General features: G+C 43.5%; 3 protein-coding genes across 5 annotated transcripts in view; 2 read left to right on the forward strand and 1 right to left on the reverse strand.

Moving 5' to 3' along the window:
* The first annotated feature begins 1,763 nt into the window (after window positions 1–1,763).
* LOC110531763 (U2 small nuclear ribonucleoprotein A'-like) lies at window positions 1,764–6,950 on the forward strand. The gene is made up of 4 exons (XM_021615163.2): window positions 1,764–1,900; window positions 3,448–3,639; window positions 5,792–5,869; window positions 6,279–6,950. The coding sequence occupies exons 1-4, from the start codon at window positions 1,842–1,844 to the stop codon at window positions 6,421–6,423; spliced, it is 474 nt and encodes a 157-aa protein (XP_021470838.2). The 5' UTR covers window positions 1,764–1,841; the 3' UTR covers window positions 6,424–6,950.
* A 3,220-nt stretch (window positions 6,951–10,170) lies between these two features.
* On the forward strand, window positions 10,171–12,804 carry LOC110532973 (cytoplasmic aconitate hydratase). Its single transcript, XM_021617117.2, has 3 exons — window positions 10,171–10,189; window positions 11,040–11,260; window positions 11,500–12,804. The coding sequence occupies exons 1-3, from the start codon at window positions 10,171–10,173 to the stop codon at window positions 11,608–11,610; spliced, it is 351 nt and encodes a 116-aa protein (XP_021472792.1). The 3' UTR covers window positions 11,611–12,804.
* Window positions 12,805–12,934: 130 nt separating this feature from the next.
* Window positions 12,935–20,876, reverse strand: part of frem1a (Fras1 related extracellular matrix 1a) — a 31,699-nt gene continuing 23,757 nt past the window's right edge. For 2 of the 3 annotated variants that reach the window (XM_036987611.1, XM_036987613.1), the window contains exons 23-37: window positions 19,541–19,733; window positions 18,995–19,259; window positions 18,327–18,744; window positions 17,944–18,145; window positions 17,575–17,719; window positions 17,174–17,303; window positions 16,892–16,964; window positions 16,655–16,804; window positions 16,194–16,420; window positions 16,003–16,050; window positions 15,701–15,907; window positions 15,279–15,410; window positions 14,903–15,018; window positions 14,722–14,807; window positions 12,935–14,626 (exon numbers count right to left, since the gene is read on the reverse strand). In XM_036987611.1, the coding sequence (XP_036843506.1) occupies window positions 14,424–14,626; window positions 14,722–14,807; window positions 14,903–15,018; window positions 15,279–15,410; window positions 15,701–15,907; window positions 16,003–16,050; window positions 16,194–16,420; window positions 16,655–16,804; window positions 16,892–16,964; window positions 17,174–17,303; window positions 17,575–17,719; window positions 17,944–18,145; window positions 18,327–18,744; window positions 18,995–19,259; window positions 19,541–19,733 (2,595 nt within the window). In that variant the 3' untranslated portion in view covers window positions 12,935–14,423. Of the gene's footprint in view, window positions 14,627–14,721; window positions 14,808–14,902; window positions 15,070–15,278; window positions 15,411–15,700; window positions 15,908–16,002; window positions 16,051–16,193; window positions 16,421–16,654; window positions 16,805–16,891; window positions 16,965–17,173; window positions 17,304–17,574; window positions 17,720–17,943; window positions 18,146–18,326; window positions 18,745–18,994; window positions 19,260–19,540; window positions 19,734–20,876 lie in introns of those variants that run through there. The other variant, XM_036987614.1, reaches the window with a different exon arrangement.

Consider the following 20,876-nt stretch of genomic DNA (forward strand, 5'->3'; position numbering starts at 1 on the left):
TGTTTATTACATTTAAAATGTTTAATACATTTGCAAACATTTATTAAAACCTGTTTTCACTATGGAGTATTGTGAGCAGATTGCTGAGGATTTATTTGTATTTAATCAATTTTAGAATAAGGCTGTAATGTAACAAAATGCGGAAAAAGTCAAGGGGTCTGAATACTTTCCGAAGGTGCTGTATATGCAGTTATCTTAGCCGGCAAGCAAGCCAGCCAGATAAAGTTAGTTATTTTAGTATGCATGCTAGCCTAGCCAGCTAACTAGCCAACCACCATGGTTGACATAACTAAGTAATAAGCCAGAAATCAACACCAATTAATCTAGCCAAAGCAGGAACTCAGAGACCATAACAACAACAAATCCAGTAGATATACAGTAGAGAGCGGAGACTTACCGATTGATGGCTGAGTTGGCAACCAAATAAGAGCCAAGGAGCGAGGTGCTTCAGAGCGAGAGGCCGTTTCCCCGGGCCGAGGAGGAGACAGCTAATAGAATAGCAATAGTACTAAACCCCGGAAATGAGTCTGGGTCGTTCAGCCATTCCTTTGGGGAAAATGTATGGAGAAAGAATGGAAAAAAACACAGAAAATAAGGTCTGAGGTTAATACGGGCTTTGGAGATCTTATACGTTTTGTTCTATGAGAACATCAGCATCCCTGCTGTTCACAGCGTGGTTACCAGGGGACTAAAACAGCTGAGAAGTTGAGCCTCACACTTCAAATCGCTTAGTGGTTGCGGAAATTAACCCACTATGCTGTTTACATTCTGCATCTACATCATATCGCTGAGTCTACCTTTAATAATATGTATATAGATAATGTTACCGTTACAGTTGCTGTGTTATTTTAGCCAGTAATATTACTGTTTAGTGTTATATGGCTTATTTCAGGGGAAATGTGTAGTATCTATTAGTATTCTAAAGTACACTGAACCAAAAATAAACGCAACATGCAACAATTTCAAAGGTTTTACTGAGTTACAGTTCATGTAAAGAAATCAGTCAATTTAAATAAAATCATTAGGCCCTAATCTATGGATTTCACATGACTAGAAGTATAGATATGCTAGTCACTGAACTTTTTTTTTTAAAGGTACTGGCATGGATCAGAAACTCAATCAGTATCTGGTGTGACCACCATTTGCCACATGCAACGAAACACATCTCCTTCGCATAGAGTTGATCAGGCTGTTGATTATGGCCTGTGGAATGCTTTTCCACTCTTCAATGGCTGTGCGAAGTTGCTGGATATTGACGGGAACTGGAACATGCTGTTGTACACATGACTGGAACACGCTATTGTACACATGACTGGAACACGCTGTTGTACACATGACTGGAACACGCCGTTGTACACATAACATGTCTGGTGAGTATGCAGGCCATGGAACAACTGGGACATTTTCAGCTTCCATGAATTATGTACAGATCCTTGCAACATGGGGCTGTGCGTTATCATGCTGAAACATGAGGCAATGGCGGTGAATGAAAGGCATGACAATGGGCCTCAGGATCTCGTCACGGTATCCCTTGACTAGAAGAATAACTATAAATTATTTTTGGGGGGATAACTGGGCCAGTACATTAACTGGGCCAGTACATTGTGGAAGGTTCAGAGAGAAATGTATTATGTAGAATGAACATGGCTCTCTGACACGTGGAATAAGGAATTGTGTCAGCTCTATTCATTACATTTCTATCTGAAACTTAACATATTGTTACGCCACTTGTTTTGCTGGGTCTTGGCCTTTGGGAGAACCCGTGGACAGGAAGGGGTTAACGGCCAATGTGATTATCCGGATCTTGTGATCTAGACCTGAGCCATGAATGAGTGCCTTTTATGTGCAGTGAGCAGACTGCATCTCAGCCGGTAAAGCTGCCTGAAAACCACACATCGCGGTGAGTTGGATCAAATGGAATGATTACCTGTATATAGATCTGTTCATGAGATGTATATATTGTTTGTGAAATCATATTTGCCTATTTGAACTGACCTGCTTCTATGAATGTTCCTATGTATCTCTGACAAGTTTGAGACAGCTTTGCTGCACCCGTGGTGTCATTCGTGAGCGATCCAGATTGTTTTTTAAGAGTTGCTGACCATACAACCGTAGCTTTTTCATATAATTATTTCAAATGGCAAGATTTAAAGATGTTTGTAGAACTATGAGAGGGCTAATCTGCCTGGAGAAAAACATTTCACTGAGGGAATGACATGCACTGGCATTTCGTCTGGTTTTTTAACAGAGTGGGTCATTCATTCATAGCCTCCTGGACTCCAATACTCTCAGCCCCGATCTAATGGTGAATGGACTTAATAGTAGCACATGACAACAGGCACTGCTGTTGATCTACTGTATTCTACAAATAAAGAAGGGTGAACTGAATGATAACCGAACCACCTCACTGACGGTAAACTACTGTATTATGTTCCTCTAGCCATAAAATGCTTGTTAGTGTATTCTTTCTACCCGTGTAACAGTGCTGTAATGAACTCATGTCAACATTCAAAAATTCAAGATGGACCAACACATCTCAAAGGTGAAAAATGGTTATACATTTTGGAATGGTTATACAATTTTGGCCCTGAAGTTCTACTGCAGCTGCTGGTTTCCATGCAATCCCTCCGATCATTGACTGATTTAGATCTGGGACCAAATGCCATTTGAAATCATTTCAAATACGTTAGCTGTGCTTCATTGAGCTTCCCTATTGCAAACCCCACCCACATAGCAACCCAGGCAGGCTGAAGCAAGCGCTTAAAGTACGTAAAAGATTACAAATAGTATTTGAACCCCGGTTTCCCTGGGACATCAGCTGATTTAACTATCTTGTCAGTCAATTATATGTACAATTCAGCAGATGTTTAGGTGAGCGATTAGCATTTTGGCTGCTTGTTTATGTTTAACTCCTGGAAAAGAGGTTTTGGTAATTAGTACTCTCAATAACTAAACCATGATGCCCTTGTCGTTTTGATTTGAGGGTGGATATTGGGAGTTATGGCGCCATGTATCTGAATCCCCTGGTAATCTGGCTAGTTGACACCGAGAAGTGAGGTGTTGGGAGGCTGTAGCTCTGCCTCTTGGCCATGGAGACAGGGGGGCCTGGTCAGCCCGGTCAGCCAGGCCCGGTGCTGGGGCTTCGGAGTCTCTCCTTTGCCTACCAGGGATTGCTAGAGATCCCCTACGAAGTCATACTAGCCCAGCGAGACACCCTGGAAGTGTTGGACCTCAGCTACAACCTGCTGGAGGAGTATCCTTCTGCTCTGAGCCCTGTAGAGACAGAGGCAAATACACACATATTACATACACACGTGCTACACACACACACACACACACACATCTTAGTTCCATCTCTCTCTTTCATGCACCAATCAGAGACATGCTATGCATGTGTACTATACTATTAACACACAGTCTACCTGGCAATGTTTCTCCTTCATTCAGCTGCCAACGGAGCCCAGCTCTCCTGGGTGAACTGGAGAAGCTCAGCACTCTGATCCTGGACTGCAACAGCTACTCGTCCCACGTCAAATTCCCCTACATGCCTAGTGTCACCACCGTGTGGATCAACAAGAACAAGGTCGGCAACCTGCCCATCTTCGTTGAGGAGATCCGAAGCAAGTTCCCCAACATCAAGTAAGACTGGCTTTTACTGAAGCCATTGGGGCAGTGTGTGCGTGTGTGTTTTTGCCTGGGTGACAGTTTCTGTTGAAGCCAACATCTTTGTTGTTTTCATTCCAAACTGCGTTCAGTAGGGTGCAACATTGTGGAGCATTGAACAGACATGTTAATACAACATAAAAAACATGAAACCAGAACACAAACACCATTTTCAAGTTTTAATGTCACATGCACAAGTACAAACCCACTGTTCCTAGGCCGTCATTGAAAATAAGAATTTGTTCTTAACTGACCTGCCTTAAATAAAGGTAAAATAAAAATAAATAAAATAAACAATGCAGTAATACATAAATCAATGTAATCCTAAAAACAAAATAAATTAGAACAAACAAGAAATACAAATAAGATAAGAACAACACAAGAAAGTAAGTAAGCTATATACAGGGTCAGTTCCAATACCATATTTACAATGTGCAGGGGTACTGGAGTGATAGAGGTAGATACAGTGAGGGAAAAAAGTATTTGATCCCCTGCTGATTTTGTACATTTTCCCACTGACAAAGAAATGATCAGTCTATAATTTTAATGGTAGGTTTATTTGAACAATGAGAGAGAATAACCAAAAAATCCAGAAAAACGCATGTCAAAAATTTTATAAATTGATTTGCTTTTTAAATGAGGGAAATAATTATTTGACCCCTCTGCAAAACATGACTTAGTACTTGGTGGCAAAACCCTTGTTGGCAATCACAGAGGTCAGACATTTCTTGACGTTGGCCACCAGGTTTGCACACGTCTCAGGAGGGATTTTGTCCCACTCCTCTTTGCAGATCTTCTCCAAGTCATTAAGGTTAAGGATGACGTTTAGTAACTCGAACCTTCAGTTCCCTCCACAGATTTTCTATGGGATTAAGGTCTAGAGACTGCCTATGCCACTCCAGGACCTTAATGTGCTTCTTCTTGAGCCACTCCTTTGTTGCCTTGGCCGTGTGTTTTGGGTCATTGTCATGCTGGAATACCCATCCACGACCCATTATACCCATCCACGATCCACGACCCATGAGGGAAGGAGGTTCTCACCCAAGATTTGACGGTACATGGCCCTTTCCATTGTCCCTTTGACGCGGTGAAGTTGTCCTGTCCCCAAAGCAGAAAAACACCCCCAAAGCATAATGTTTCCACCTCCATGTTTGACGGTGGAGATGGTGTTCTTGGGGTCATAGGCAGCATTCCTCCTCCTCCAAACACGGCGAGTTGAGTTGATGCCAAAGAGCTCCATTTTGGTCTCATCTGACCACAACACTTTCACCCAGTTGTCCTCTGAATCATTCAGATGTTCATTGGCAAACTTCAGACGGGCATGTATATGTGCTTTCTTGAGCATGGGGACCTTGCGGGCGCTGCAGGATTTCAGTCCTTCACGGCGTAGTGTGTTACCAATTGTTTTCTTGGTGGCTATGGTCCCAGCTGCCTTGAGATCATTGACAAGATCCTCCCGTGTAGTTCTGGGCTGATTCCTCACCGTTCTCATGATCATTGCAACTCCACGAGGTGTGATCTTGCATGGAGCCCCAGGCCGAGGCAGATTGACAGTTCTTTTGTGTTTCTTCCCTTTGCGAATAATCACCAAGCTGCTTGGTGATGGTCTTGTAGCCCATTCCAGCCTTGTGTAGGTCTACAATCTTGTCCCTGACATCCTTGGAAAGCTCTTTGGTCTTGGCCTTGGTGGAGAGTATTTGACCCCCTCTCAATCAGAAAGACTTCTGGCTCCCAGGTGTCTTTTATACAGGTAACAAACTGAGATTAGGAGCACTCCCTTTAAGAGTGTGCTCCTAATCTCAGCTCGTTACCTGTATAAAATACACCTGGGAGCCAGAAATCTTTCTGATTTAGAGGGGGTCAAATATTTATTTCCCTCATTAAAATGCAAATCAATTTATAACATTTTTGACGTGAGTTTTTCAGGATTTTTTTGTTGTTATTCTGTCTCTCACCGTTCAAATAAACCTACCATTAAAATTATAGAGTGATCATTTCTTTGTCAGTGGGCAAACGTACAAAATCAGCAGTATTCAAATCCTATTTTCACTCACTGTATGTAAAGGAGTAAGGTGACTAGGCATTTAAGTGTTGTTGTCTGACCTCTGGATGTTTTTACTTCCTGTAGGATTCTCAGCATGATGAACAACGAATCAGCACCCAGCTACTTCAATGGAGGGAGTCTAGACCAGTACATAGACTACAGGTGAGCTTGAGTGAACACAGCTGATACACTAAAGCTGCACCTTTTTGATCAGGTGTCTTTTTAGATTCAGATGAGAAGGATGTGTTGTGTAACCTCACAGGTCATAGGAATATGACATGATTCTATAACTCAAAATAAATTGGAGTTAAAATTGTGTGATATGCAGTGCATTTGGAAAGCATTCAGACCCATTGACTTTTTCCATTTTGTTACGTTACAGCCTTGTTCGAAAATTGATTCAATTATTTTTTTCCCGCATCAATCTACACACAAAAAAACCCTTGCGGATTGGTTTTGGAACGACTTACTGTTCCTCATCAATATGTTCTGTCATTACTACAGTATGAAATTATGTGGTTTATGCTTTTTGTGTCTCACCCACCAACATATTCCTCCTCTGGCCACACAGGCAGTATGTGATCAGTCAGATCCCAAGCCTGAAGATCCTGGATGACACTGAGGTTTTGGAGAAAGAGAGAGCGCAGGCTAAGAAGACCTATAGGATGCAGAGGACCAGGGAAGGCAGCAAAAAGAGGAAGGAACTTCAACATTAAACCCTCCATAACACTGCTCCCTATCGAACTGAACTTCAAAGATTTATCAAGATGAGAAAAATAATCATTGTATAGATAACTAGTTCAAGGCAAGTTAGCACAATTTCAAATATATTTTCAACATGTTTATCAAAATTAAAATGAGACTTATCTTATGACTTTATGGTTGAGGGGATTCTATGCTGAAATATGGAATTGTTTTAAGATGGTCATGCTATGGAGTATTTAGCTATTTGATTTGGAATTTTAGGACCCCTTCAGGTACAACACGTATTTGCTAAAATATTGAATTTGGCCTTTACTACTATAGCACATAGAAATACATTGAATAACACATTCATAAATGGCTAAAAAGACAGTCAGAAAATAAATCATTAGGAACAAGTGTCTGTCCTTTTTCTAAAAGATATAAGAATGCTCAGGAAATATACAGTATCAGTCTAAAGGTTGGACACACCTACTCATTCAAGGGTTTTTCTTTATTTTTTACTATTTTCTACATTGTAGAATAATTGTGAAGACATTAAAACTATGAAATAACACATATGGAATCATGTAGTTACCAAAAAGAAAGTGTTAAACAAATCGGAACATATTTTAGATTCTTCAAAGTAGCCACCCTTTGCCATGATGACAGCTTCGCACACTCTTGGCATTCTCTCAACCAGCTCTACTTGGAATGATTTTCCAACAGTCTTAAAGGAGTTCCAACATATGCTGAGCACTTGTTTGCTGCTTTTCCTTCACTTTGCGGTCCAATTCATCCCAAACCATCTCAATTGGGTTGAGGTTGGGGGATTGTGGCGATCAGGTCATCTGATACAGCACTCCATCACGCCCCTCCTTGGTCAAATAGCCCTTACACATCATAGAGGTGTGTTTGGTCATTGTCCTGTTGAAAAACAAATGATAGTGGGACTAAGCGTAAACCAGATGGTTTGGTGTATCGCTGCAGAATGCTGTTGTAGCCATGCTGGTTAAGTGTGCCTTGAATTCTAAATAAATCACAAACAGTGTCACCAGCTAAGCACCCCCACACCATCACACCTCCTCCATGCTTCATGTTTGGAACCACACTGGCAGAGATCATCTGTTCACTTACTCTGTATCTCACAAAGACATGGCGGTTGGAACCAAATCTCCCCAATTTGGACTCCAGACCAAAGGACAAATTTCGACCGATCTAATGTCCATTGCTCGTGTTTCTGGGCCCAATTCTCTCCTTCTTATTGGTGTCCTTTAGTGGTTTCTTTGTAGACATTTGACCATGAAGGCCTGAATCACGCAGTCTCCTCAGAACAGTTGATGTTCAGATGTCTGTGACTTGAACTCTGTGAAGCATTTATATGGGCTGCAAGTTGAGGCTGGTAACTTTAATGAATTTGTCCTCTGCAGCAGAGGTAAATCTGGGTCTTCCTTTCCTGTGGCGCTACTTATGAGAGCCAGTTTAATCATAGCGCTTGATGGATTACATTGTTCCCCCCCCCTCAATCTACTCACAATGCCCCATAATGACAAAAAGAAAACAGATATTTAGAATTTTTTACAAATGTAAAGAATAAAAAATCAAAAAAACATATTTACAAAATTGTTGTTGAAGCAGTGATTACAGCCTCGAGTCTTCTTGGATATGATGCTACAAGCTTGGCACACCTGTATTGGCACACCATTATTCTCTGCAGATCCTCTCAAGCTCTGTCAGGATGGATGGGAAGCGTCGCTGCACAGCTATATTCAGGTCTCTCCATAGATGTTCGATCGGGTTCAAGTCCGAGCTCTGGCTGGGCCACTCAAGGACATTCAGAGATGTCCCAAAGCCAATCCTGCGTTGTCTTGGTTGCAGAGTTGTTGTCCTGTCGGAAGGTGAACCTTCGCCCCAGTCTGAAGACCTGAGCGATCTGGAGAAGTTTTAATCAGGGATCTCTCTGTACTTTGCTCTGTTCATCTTTGCCTCGATCCTGACTAGTATCCCAGTCCCTGCCGCTGAAAAACAACCCCTCAGCATGATGCTGCCACCACCATGCTTCACCGTAGGGATGGTGCCAGGTTTCCTCCAGATGTGATGCTTGGCATTCAGGCCAAAGTGTTCAATATTGGTTTCATCAGACTAGGGAATCTTCTTTCTCATGGTCTGAGAGTCCTTTAGGTGCCTTTTAGCAAACTCCAAGCAGACGGTCATGTGCCTTTTACTGAGGAGTGGCTTCTGCCTGGCCACTCTACCATAAAGAACTGTTTGGTGGAGTGCTGCAGAAATGGTTGTCCTTCTGGAAGGTTCTCCGATCCAGAGGAACTCTGGAGCTCTGTCAGAGTGAGCATCTGGTTCTTGACCACCTCCCTGACCAAGGCCCTTCTTCCCCCGATTGCTCAGTTTAGCCATGTGGCCAGCTCTAGGAAGAGTCTTGGTGGTTCCAAACTTCATCCATTTAAGAATGATGGAGGCCACTGTGTTCTTGGTGACCTTCAACACTGCAAAAATGTTTTGGTACCCTACAGACAATTCCTTCGACTGTCAACTGTGGGACCTTATATAGACAGGTGTGTGCCTTTCCAAATCATGTCCAATCAATTGAATTTACCACAAGTGGACTCCAATCAAGTTGTAGAAACATCTCAAGGATGATCAATGGAAACAAGATGCACCAGAGCTCAATTTGAGTCTTCTTCTGTAAATAGGTTTAGATTTTTTTAAATTATTTTTTTAATTTGTAAAAATGTTTAAAAAAACCTTTTTTCGCTTTGTCATTATGGGGTATTGTGTGTAGATTGACGAGACAAACAAATAATTTAATACATTTTAGAATAAGGCTGTAACGTAACAAAATGTGGAAAAAGGGAAGGGGGTTCTGAATACTTTCTGAATGCACTGCATACAAAAGTGTGTGGACAAATTAGTGGATTCTGCTATTTCAGCTATACCGGTCACTGACAGGTGTATACAATTTAGCACACAGATATGCAATTTCTATAGACAAACATTGGTAGTAGAATGGCCTTACTGAAGAGCTCAGCCACCTTTCCAACAAGTCAGTTAGTCAAATTTCTGCTCTGCTATGAATCACGCTTCACCATCTGGCAGTCCGATGAACGAATCTAGGTTTGGGTGATGCCAGGAGAACGCTACCTGCCCGAACGCATAGTGCCAAATGCAATGTTTGGTGGAGGAGAAAGAAGGATCTGGGTTGTTTTTCATGGTTTGGGCTAGGCCCCTTAGTTTCAGTGAAGGGAAATCTTAATACAACGACATTTTAGATGATTCTGTGCTTCCAACTTTGTGGCATATATAGAAATGGTTTGTCAAGAACGGTGTGGAAGAACTTGACTGGCCTGCACAGAGCCCTGACCTCAACCCCATCGGACACCTTTGGGATTAATCCTTTGGGATTAATTGGAATGTCGACTTCGAGCCAGGCCTAATCGCTGAGTCGCTGGTGCGCGATGAGACAAGGACATCCCTACCTCCCTAACCCCGACGACACTAGGCCAATTGTGCGTTGCCCCACGGACCTCCCGGTTACGACAGAGCATGGGCGCGAACCCAGGGACTCTGATGGCACAGCCCTTAACCACTGCGCCACCCGGGAGGCCCCTTTTCTGAGATTCTGAGCAGTGGTTGGTCAAGAAAAAACACCTGCCCAACACTATTTGAAGAATATGTTATCATCCATATTATGAGTTAACCATTTAGAAAGAAAACAAAAACAAATGTTAACTTATCTCACTCACTACCTCACTACTTCGGTTTATGGCATGGACACCATCATCTTTGGTGCTCTGCATTTACGTGCACGTGGAAATTATAGTTAAAAAATCATGACATTTTTGGCATGAGGTTAGCAGTGTGTTAGCAGTTCAAAATCACATTTTAATAATAACATCATTAGCTACCCTTCTGCCCACTTCAGCTGTACAGAGAAGAAAATTGGTATATGTGACTATTGTTTTTTTTGTTGCAATTATTTGTTATCTTGACCATATGCTTTTAAAGTAAAATTACTGCATTTGAGGTCGAGGGCTGTGACAGCATAACTAGCTAGCCAGTAACGTTGATTGCTCTTCAAAACTTGCGCGATAGCCAGGCTATAAGTACTATATAAACTCACCCCACTCACCCCATTCCGTACAAATGTGCGCAACCGCAACATTCAAACGAGGCTACAAAGAAAACTTATGGGACTGTAGCCACTGTGTTGACGTCGAAATCGGGGGTGTGAACTAGGTTTCTATTCAAGCGTTGATCGACATGGTAATGGCTCTATAGTATTGGAGAAAAGTTGAAAAAACTGACCCTCTGTTACATCTTGACGTGCCATGTCGTAGCGTACAGCACGCATAAAGCAACTATTTCTGTCTTACAATCTTTCTCCACTAGGTAGCACTTCTTTCATCCTTTAAAAACAAGAAATTGACAGTGACGGGGTAAGGGGGGGATACCTAGTCATTTTTTTCGTCATCATTGCATGCGATCATCATTCTCAAAGCCTCGGTTTACTTCTAAGATCACTTTAGCACTGCCCTAAAAACCCGATTCAAATTCGACACAAACCTTCAAATAGGTATGTAATGACACATTATATAAACTCTTTATAGTGTTTTATTTACAATTTAGAGGCGATAAGGTGTCACCCATCCCTCTGTTCCCCTCTCCCAGGGCATCAAGGCTGTGCTGGCAGAGAGCTATGAGAGGATCCACCGCAGTAACCTGGTGGGCATGGGGGTCATCCCTCTGGAGTACCTGGCCGGGGACATGGCAGACACCCTGGGCCTGACGGGCCGAGTGCGTTACACCGTAGTCATCCTAGAGCCACTCACACCCCTGGTGATGATTGTTGACATTAAGGTACTTTACATAGGGTGGGAATTGGGAAATTCTCAGTGGAAATGGAAAATTGGACACCTAGTCAGTTGTACAACTGAATGCCTTCAACTGAAATGTGTCTTCCGCATTTAACCCAACCTCTCTGAGTTAATGAGTTATGCGAAGGTCTGAGTTGCTAGTAGATGCCTAGTCCAAAAAAAGAACACTTTGTGATTTCTATGAACTCTCTAATACATTATGATTCTGTCATTCCCTTACAGCTCGACACGGGCAAAACATTCCAGGCGAGGATGAGGTTCGGCACAGACTGGAAGCTGACGTACTTCCACAACGGAGGCATCCTCAACTACATGATCCGCAAAAATGTCTGAGAACTAGAAGGAGCGCACCATCGGGACCAAGCCGCGCTGAACACGCACATCCTCCATGGGGACGGAGAGACAGAAAGCCCTGACTCGCCCTCTGTTGGTTTGAGTTCATCATGTTGTCTCCATTGGTTTTAGTGCATTAACCCGTAGACGTTTAGCCATAGGACTTCTTTGATTATGTAGTGCTGAGTGCTTATTACTGTTGGTGAGTAGGGTTGCACAATTCCAGATCCAGTTCATTCCCAGTTGTTCCAGGTCTTCCTGGTTAGTAGATTCAGGAGGGAATGAGCAGGAAATGCAGGAATTCTCCAACCGGGATTTTTTGGGAAAGTTGATGAAGGCCGAAATTTTAGTCTTTTAACCTTGCTTAAAACAAAAATGGAATCATTGTTAATGGTGAGCGAATGTTGCACCTTTTTTCTTTCCTATTTTGGGAAAGTTACCAGAATTGTTTCAACCCTAATGGTGAGTTTGGCTACCCTAGTACTAGTGTAACAGGGGGCGAGTTAATCAAATCAATCTATCAAATTAATATAAGTAAACATCATTAGATTTCTGACCTGAAGCCACATTTCATATTTTCTTGAAGCACTAATGGTTTTATGGACCAAATTGTTTCTGTCTATCAAATTGGAATGAAGGCCTACTTTGAGATTCGCACTTGTTTGTGACCTCGTCGCTCTGATATGGATAAAATGTGTGTTTTGTCTGCTAAAAGGCCATATCAGGGCTAGTGGCTGCCTCCTAACAGTCTTAGTGCTGTCCCCTTCCCGTTCTCCTTACCATAACTGGAGAGGCCAGGGGGAATTCCTGGTACATATCCACCATATTGCTTTCGCCTATTATGTATTGATAGTGATTGCACAATGATTTATATCAACTGTTATGTTATGGGCAGGTTGGCGTTTATTGGGATGAGTCTTGTCCTTGAGGCAGAACTGAGCGATTTCCGCTAGATGGGCCAGCTGCAAAGTCAAAATTGCCTATATTGTAACATTTATGAAAGAAAAACATTACCTTCTTAATTTCAAGATTAGGGTTAGCAGTGTGGTTAGGCTTAAAATAAAATGTTATGACTTGTGGCTGTGCCAGCTAGTGACCAGTGCAGAGCTACCTCCAGATCAAGATTCATGATGAAAAATGCTAACCTGCATGATATGGCTCAGGGGCAGAGTAGACTACGTTTGTCAAATTGTTGAACTTCTACTTTACTCAAATGCAGCATTGTTGTGTCAAAATAATGTAGCATTATTAGCATACTATTATTAGCCTATTCTTGAAAAATAACTAATAAAGCAGTAAAATAAAGATTAACCTGATAGATTTCTGGAATAATATACGTTTATAAAATAATTGCATACAAATCATTACATTTTAAATGGAATGTGAAATTAAAATAAATTCTGTACAGTAAATGTGTAAAATGTTGCAAATGACCTCAAATGTAATTTGAGGAAGCAACTGAGTGATCCCACAACTGCATACGAAGCTGTCTCAAAGGCAGCTGATGCCTTTCTGTATTTGTGTATTTGAGTTTCTGTGGCATAATGTGAACTGTAGAGTTGGCATCATATACACTCAGTGGCCAGTTTATTAAGTGCGCCCATCTTGTACTGGGTCGGACGTCCCTTTGCATCCAGAACGGCCCAAATTCTTTGGGGATCTGGAAACATTGCTCAATATGTGTCAAGGGACGTAACGTGTGCCAGGAAAACATTCCTGACACCGTTACACCACCACCACCAGCCTGTACCGTTGACACCAGGATGGGGTCATGGACGCCAAAATCCTGACTATGCCATCAGCATGACACAGGCAATGTTTTTACACTCAATGTTTTTCCGTTATCTGCCAGTTTGTGGCACGCCTGTTAGCTTGCACAATTCTTGCCATTCTCCTTCGACCGCTCTTCAACAAGCTGTTTTCTGAGATACTGGAACTGACCATCATACCACGCTCAAAGTTGCTTAGGTCACTAGTTTCCCCCCACTCGAACTTTCAATCTAACTGTGACCGACTGCCTCGATGCCTGTCTGCCTTCTCTATATAGAAAGCCACGGCCACGTGACTCACTGTCTGTAGGCGCAAAGCATTTTAGTGAACAGGATGGCATACCTAATAAACTGGCCATTGGGTGTAGTGTCAGTGATGAGAGTAACCTGAATCTTACGTTGTTATTCATAAAATATTAAATTTTGTTAATACAGAAATACTATAGTCCACAAACCCAGTTATGACTGATTTCAGACAAGACAGTGTTACTACCATCAAGGACCGTACATTTGAATACAACCTTGAGACGGTGAAATCAAATAATACTTGAAATGTACACGTTGAGAGGTATGCGTTACTCACAATACAATTTGTTATACACAGATATGAAATATTACACAGATGACCAGTGCAGCAGTTACAGCACTCAACAATAATGATAGTAATAAGTATAGCTGTTACACACGTGAACAGTACGGTACATGTTAAAGCTACTCAACATTAAGAATGGTAAGGAATCCAGTGTCATTGGAGTGAACGATCCCGTTAAACTACAGTAGCTGGGAAAAGCGTGGGCTTCAGCGGTGCATGTGTGACATGTTTGCGACTGATGTGTTTGATGCAGTACTTCCGTTTCATTAAAGCTGACCTCTTCATCTATCTCTGTAGTACCGTAGTAAATCTCCTTTTGGGCGATTGGCTGATGTTACCTGTATGAATGCAACTTGTCTTGCGGGTCAGCTCCACTCCTGTTGGAACAGCAGTGAAAAGAAAACAGTTCCGATTCATAGCATCAATCCAACGTAGGGATCCCCCCCCTCGGCTCACGTCTTGATGTAACACATGTAGAGATGTCCCCTGCCCGTCTTACAGTCTCTGATCTGCCACTTGGCCCTCCTCCACACCAGAACACACCTCCTGGTCCCCTTCCTCTTGCCTCTGGCCGGGCTCTTCCTCCAGTTGGTGTAGGTGATGGGTTCTCCACCCACCCACTCCCAGCGTCCTCGGCTCTCCCTGTCGTTTAGACCTGAGAGATGGAGAGAGGACAGTGAGTGAGGTAGACGCACGCACACACGTTGAGCCACTTTTCGTCCAATGGAAATAGGACAGGGTACTTTTTACCTATCCAGAATGGCTTCCTTCCACTGAAGTCCCACAGCCAGTCCATGTCAGCCTTGGAAAAAACGCTCACCAGATTGGCTTGGTGACTGGAACCACAGGAGAAATAAGAAATTATAGTTTACTCCAACACAAAGGCATATTCTCGCAAAATAGGTCACATGTTTCTTGTTCCCCTCCTCACCTCTCCCTGCATGCCCTGATGGCGGTGCTCCACGACGACTTGCGCTCGGTGCTCAGGAAGTAGCAGTTGCCGCTGTGATAGGTCCAGCCCTTACGACAATTCTGAGCACTGACCATCTGTGTCGGGGGAGGATGAAAATGGCTGGCCAATGAGTTGAGAGTTCATTACTGAAATATGAAATGGCTAACATTAAGGGCTGGTTTCCCAGACACATCAAGCTCAGTCCAAGACAGTGGCCCAGAATGTTGAGCTATGACTTGGTTAGCCCATACTCTATGACCCTGAAATAGTATAAGTATGATATTCATAATACAATTGGGCAATTGATGAGGGTACATTATTCTGTTTCCGGCACCATCCGTCCCAGATTGATTACCTCATCAGTGGGAGCCCAGGGCTTCCAGGAGACCCCGTTGCAGCGGAGGAGCCCGCCTGAGCTCTGGTTAAAGTGTAGGAGCCCCATCAGCTCTGGGACACAGGGTTTAGGGCTAGAGCTAGGTGAAGGCTCCTGAGGGCCAAAATTATTAGAGTAAGTAACACATTTAGTAAATTTGTTCATCATATTGGAAGTAGTTTATAGGCCAAGAGAGAGAGACTGTAATCTATGCTTTGGGTTTGTTTATATAGCCACTGCCACCAATGACTGAATAACCCTCAGTGTCTGTTTATATTGAGGCGATTTCAGTCCTAACTTAGCTGTTACACCATGAGATCCAAACCTCTCGATGTGATTGTCGGTGTTGTACTAAAGTCGCTGCGATATAGAACCTGTTATGAATCAATGTAACGATGACTCACCTTATTGGGCTTCTCAGGCATTGTACGTGGGAGCAAGCTGTCACTCTTCGTCTTAGGGACAGGTTTAGGGTTGAGGTTGGGAGCCACTGGTGGTGCTGCGGCTGCATGTTGCTGCCGCCCTCTGCTGGTCACCTGAATATTAGCCTTCCTTCCCTTCCTAGACGGAGACTTGTCATCCTCCAGGCGCACGGACATGATCCCGTGGTACTGCAACCACAGAGTGGCAGTGAGAGAAAGACAGTGATGGCTGTCCCTAGGTTGGATTCGCTGTGTTAGATTAGTGCAAAAGGTCGTAGCCTTACCGTGAACACAGTTTCTGTTCCATTACGATGGACTGACGATGGTGGAATCTGTGAGAAGATAATACATGATCAAGTTGTACTACATAACTCTTAGGTTTAGCATAGTTTAGAGTGAAGGCTTGGAACAAAGACTTGGGACAAACCTCAACAGAATAACAGTCACACCGGTGATTACAGAGTTAAAAACTCACCGTCTTTCTGTTGGCCATGGCTCTGAGTTTCATATGGGGCGTGGCGGGCCCAGCAGCGGGCACAGACTGGGGCATACCATCGCCCCGGGTCCAGGTCATCTGCTGGTCTCCCTTGGCAAGGGGTAGTGTCTCCAAATGAATGGAGCCATGTTGGGGGTACGGCCCTGACTGAACCTGCTTCCCCCCCAGACTGGAGCCCATAGGGGCCCGACTGGATCCACACTGTCCTGGAAAAGCACAGAGACTTACATAGAGATTTTGAAACCACGTCAATACTTCATAGAAGGTTGGTGTATTGTCTATCAGTCTTTGGCTTCCTCGGTCCCTCCAGTTTCAATAACTTGAAAAATGTACCTTGACAATGTACAACCTTTTTAGATTAAAATAAAGAAACGGCATTGACTCACAAGACAATAGAAAATGTTTCTATTTGATTTAGTCACTAGTTCCCCAGTGTTCACCTTTCCCAGAGTCCTTGATTTTAACCAGCGCTTTGGAGGTGCTGCCTACTACGGTTCCCTCAGGGGACACCAGTGTCACTTCAAATGTCTCCTCTGCCTCCTCCAGGTGATCTTGGGTAATTTCAATACGCCAGCTCCTTTTGGATACGCCTTCATAGAGAGCACAGGTTTGAGTTACCTATCTCCTAATCTATGATGGTAACTCATATCAACATCCCACTCCAAAGCCACACATACCAGGATCAAACTGGATTAGGCTGGACGGGCTCAGAGTGAAATCCTTTCCAGCAGTCGCTGTGACCTCTCTCACCTAAGATATTGACAAAAGGGGAATCCGAAAGTGACATTACATTCATGGCACTAAAATGGATTTGCAGTGCCATCTATCACTTGATTTACCTCACCGAGACTAACCTGGTTAAATAAAGGTAAAGAATGAATATATGCAATTTAGCAGAATTTCTAGATTACAGGAATTGTTCTAAGAATCATACTGTTTGAAACGGATCGATCAGAAACCTTGATGGTGATGTACGAGGACTCGGCCATGTTGCCTTTCCGTAGGACGTCCAGTGAGACAGGGCCCTGGTCCTCACATGCCTGGTACTCAGACACAGCCAGCTCCACACGAGACCACTTCAGCTCCAGCCTGCAGCATGGAACCATGAAGAACACAGCACAGTGAAAACAGTTTCACACACTTACCAAAGACCCTGCGTTGCCTTTCCAAGTTGATTGAGGGTGATGGTACCTTCTTTCATTACGAGGACACAGTACAAATCTTCATAAGCTGTCATATAAATTGGCCTCGTCGTGTACAGTAGTATGTATGTAACCATTGGTTCTCTCCTCCCCCTGACTGACCACAGTATGTAGAGCATACTAATACTATTTGTGTCTTGTGCGGAGTAGCAGCTCACGTGTGGGAGGGCCCAGTGTTCCCCAGGGGGTCGGACACTCTGAACTCCAGGCTGTCCGACAGGGCTTCTGTCGCTGGGTCTATGATATACACGATAGTCCTTTTGCTCAGGTCCCTCTGAGTGAAACGCTGCTGGATAAAGCTGCCTGCAAGAGCACAGTGTAAGATGGACTGTTTACTGAAGAGCAAACACAATTAACCTGGGGTCTATGTGCTATCGTAATGGTCTTTTTTTGAAGGAGCACTGATGGCCTAATTAAATGCATTTGGATTAATTATGCGTAAAATAAATAATATTTCTGTATTTTCAGTGGATAAAAGGATAAAACTGAGGAAATGGGGCCTGACGCCCCTGCATATAAGGCTTCACCTTTAATCGTATTCTCCAGGTAGCCAAAGTATGGTGGCCTGTGGATGTGGAAGGTGAGGTCTTCGTCCTTGGTGTTGCCGTCCTGCGCTCTCAGCTCCCGGTACGAGAGGTAGATCCCATAGCGACCGTCAGACAGGACTTCAGCCTTCCACAGAGACTGCAGCTGCACAACCTCAGGAGCCGAGCTGTCCAAAGGCTCAATCTGGAATACAGGGTCTTGTTCATTAGGCACCATCAAAGGTGTCCATCAAAACATTGCACAACTAATTATTTTGATTCCACTACTATTGAATAAGTTGCTGTGCTGATCTACTGTATACCTGAAACGGCACCTCAATCGACATATCTGGGCATAGGTGTGTATGCAGATAAGTGTGTCCTACCTGAATGGTAAAGATAACAGGTTCCGTCTGCACCCTCCCCTCCAGCAGGAAACTCCTGTTGGTAGTGTCTGAGGCCGTGAAGGCAAAGCGGTCGATCTGCGACGGGCCGCCCCCGTGCCTGTAAGTCACCTCCAGCTCCTGCAGGTCCCACTGGGTGAAGTTGCCACCGGTAGCGAGCGGGACACCGCCACGAAGCAGTGTGCCGTACTGCGGAGGCTGGGCCAGGAAGAAGAGCAGGTCACTGGGTGGGGTGTCGGGGTCGGACAAGGCGAGGGCGTCAGGGGTCACCGCCATGGAGGAGTCCTGAGGGACTCTCAAGCCGCTGTTACAGGTCAGTGATGGCAGCACGTGGTCGGTGGTCTCAACGTAAATCTCCAGGGTGCCGTTACGGGTGGCCTTGCCATTGCTGACGACGAACCTAACAAAGACATACAGGAGCATGGCAGGTTCTTAGGGGAAGGTACTTCATCTCATACAATGTATCAAACTTATAGATGTGGGTCAGATGTGAGCCATCTGCTATCTGTTATGATGGCTACAGTCTTGGAGATGTCTTTTTTTTTTCTACAAACCAGCATCGTTTGCAGCATGTTCCAACCACTATTATGTGGAATAATGTTAAGATTATCAGCCGCGTCATTTTATACATTTAAAAGGGTCGCCATTACTGTAGTGTCTCCAACGACGCGGTGGCTCTGTTGTCGTGGACGTAGCCCACCAGGTTGGCAGCGATGTCCATCTGGCTGAAGGTGCTTATGGCCACCCCAGGGTGTTTGATGTACTCCATGTGGCCATTGCCGGGGGGGACTGTAACGATGTAGAACAGCTCCTCGGGTTTGTCTGTACCGTCCATCGCCAGCAGGACGTCTGTGGTCAGAACCACGCGCTCACCGCGGCTGGTCTTCACCGGCTTCACAAAAATGGCAATGTCTCCTGGGAATTGATAGAGAAAGTGAAGTCTTAAAATGAAAGTTTGCACAAATTTGTTTACACAACATAGACTTATAAACCAGCTTATTTTATTCATTATTTTAGCTGAGTTTAACATTATTCTAATAACATAAGACAACAGTAGTAGTAGCTACCAGCTGATATGATGAGACTTCTTTACTAGCATTTTTTTTTTTTTTACACAGACCATGAACGTGTAGGTTATAGCAAACTGCATAATAGTGCACTTCCCAGGTTGGTGGTCTGTCCATCTGTTCACAAACCTTTCTCCATGTCCCTGAGGGAGATGTGGAAGTGCTGCGCGGGGGAGCGGTTCTTCCCGTCCAGCAGGTGGAACACAAAGAAATCCTGTGTGTGTCCCAGTGGCCCGGTATGGAGGTAGCGCAGCAGGTTCATGTCCACTGTCTCCTGGGTGCAGTTCATCCCCGCAGACTGGGTCACCCAGTCAGAGCCTACCTGAGAAGGGACCATGGACAGTTAGGGAGAGAACACATAATGGAAGGCACATAATGACTGAATGTTGATGATTTACTTACAGTGAAATCATTAGTGGACTGAAAGTAATATCTTTTGAAAAATGTTAGGTTGACATGCATGATTTTGCATGTTTCAAAAGTTGAATAATGAAGAATATATATATATATATATATATATATATATATATATATATATATATATATATATATATATATATATATATATATATATATATATATATATATATACACACACACAGACACACAGTTTAAGTTGGACGTTTACACTTTAGCCAAATACATTTAAACTCAGTTTTTCACAATTCCTGACATTTAATCCTAGTAAAAAATTCCCTGTCTTAGTCAGTTTATTTTAAGAATGTGAAATGTCAGAATAATAGTGTAGAGTGTGATTTATTTCAGCTTTTATTTCTTTCATCACATTCCCATTGGGTCAGAAGTTTGCATACACTCAATTAGTATTTGGTAGCATTGCCTTTAACAGTTTTAACTTTCGGGTTTTGGGTAGCCTTCCACAAGCTTCCCACAATAAGTTGGGTGAATTTTGGCCCATTCCTCCTGACAGAGCTGGTGTAACTGAGTCAGGTTTGTAGGCCTCCTTGCTCGCACATGCTTTTTCAGTTCTGCCCACAAATGTTCTATAGGATTGAGGTCAGGGCTTTGTGATGGCCACTCCAATACCTTGACTGTGTTGTCCTTGGGCCATTTTGCCACAACTTTTAGAAGTATGCTTGGGGTCATTGTCCATTTGGAAGACCCATTTGGAAGCTCTCCAAGCTTTAACTTCCTGACTGATGTCTTGAGAGATTGCTTCAATATATCCACATAATTTCCCTTGCCATCTATTTTGTGAAGTGCACGAGTCCCTCACACAGCAAAGCACCCCCACAACATGATGATGCCACCCCCGTGATTCACGGTTGGGATGGTGTTCTTGGGCTTGGAAGCCTCCCCCTTTTTCCTCCAAACATATTGATGGTCATTAAGGCCAAACAGTTCCATTTTTGTTTCATCAGACCAGAGGACATTTCTCCAAAAATGATGATCTTTGTCCCCATGTGCAGTTGCAAACCATAGTCTGGCTTTTTTATGGCGGTTTTGG

Source organism: Oncorhynchus mykiss, chromosome 9, assembly GCF_013265735.2.
Source record: "Oncorhynchus mykiss isolate Arlee chromosome 9, USDA_OmykA_1.1, whole genome shotgun sequence".
NCBI classification, from domain to species: domain Eukaryota; kingdom Metazoa; phylum Chordata; class Actinopteri; order Salmoniformes; family Salmonidae; genus Oncorhynchus; species Oncorhynchus mykiss.

What these genes read in the sequence shown, in the direction of transcription:
- LOC110532973 (XM_021617117.2), top strand. An exon ending in TGATGATTGTTGACATTAAG is followed by an intron (nt 11,261 to 11,499) that starts GTACTTTACATA and finishes ATTCCCTTACAG; the next exon opens with CTCGACACGGGCAAAACATT.
- LOC110531763 (XM_021615163.2), top strand. Translation starts at nt 1,842, where the DNA reads ATGTGCAGTGAGCAGACTGCATCTCAGCCGGTAAAGCTGCCTGAAAAC. An exon ending in CCTGAAAACCACACATCGCG is followed by an intron (nt 1,901 to 3,447) that starts GTGAGTTGGATC and finishes TCCTTCATTCAG; the next exon opens with CTGCCAACGGAGCCCAGCTC. An exon ending in GACCAGTACATAGACTACAG is followed by an intron (nt 5,870 to 6,278) that starts GTGAGCTTGAGT and finishes CTGGCCACACAG; the next exon opens with GCAGTATGTGATCAGTCAGA.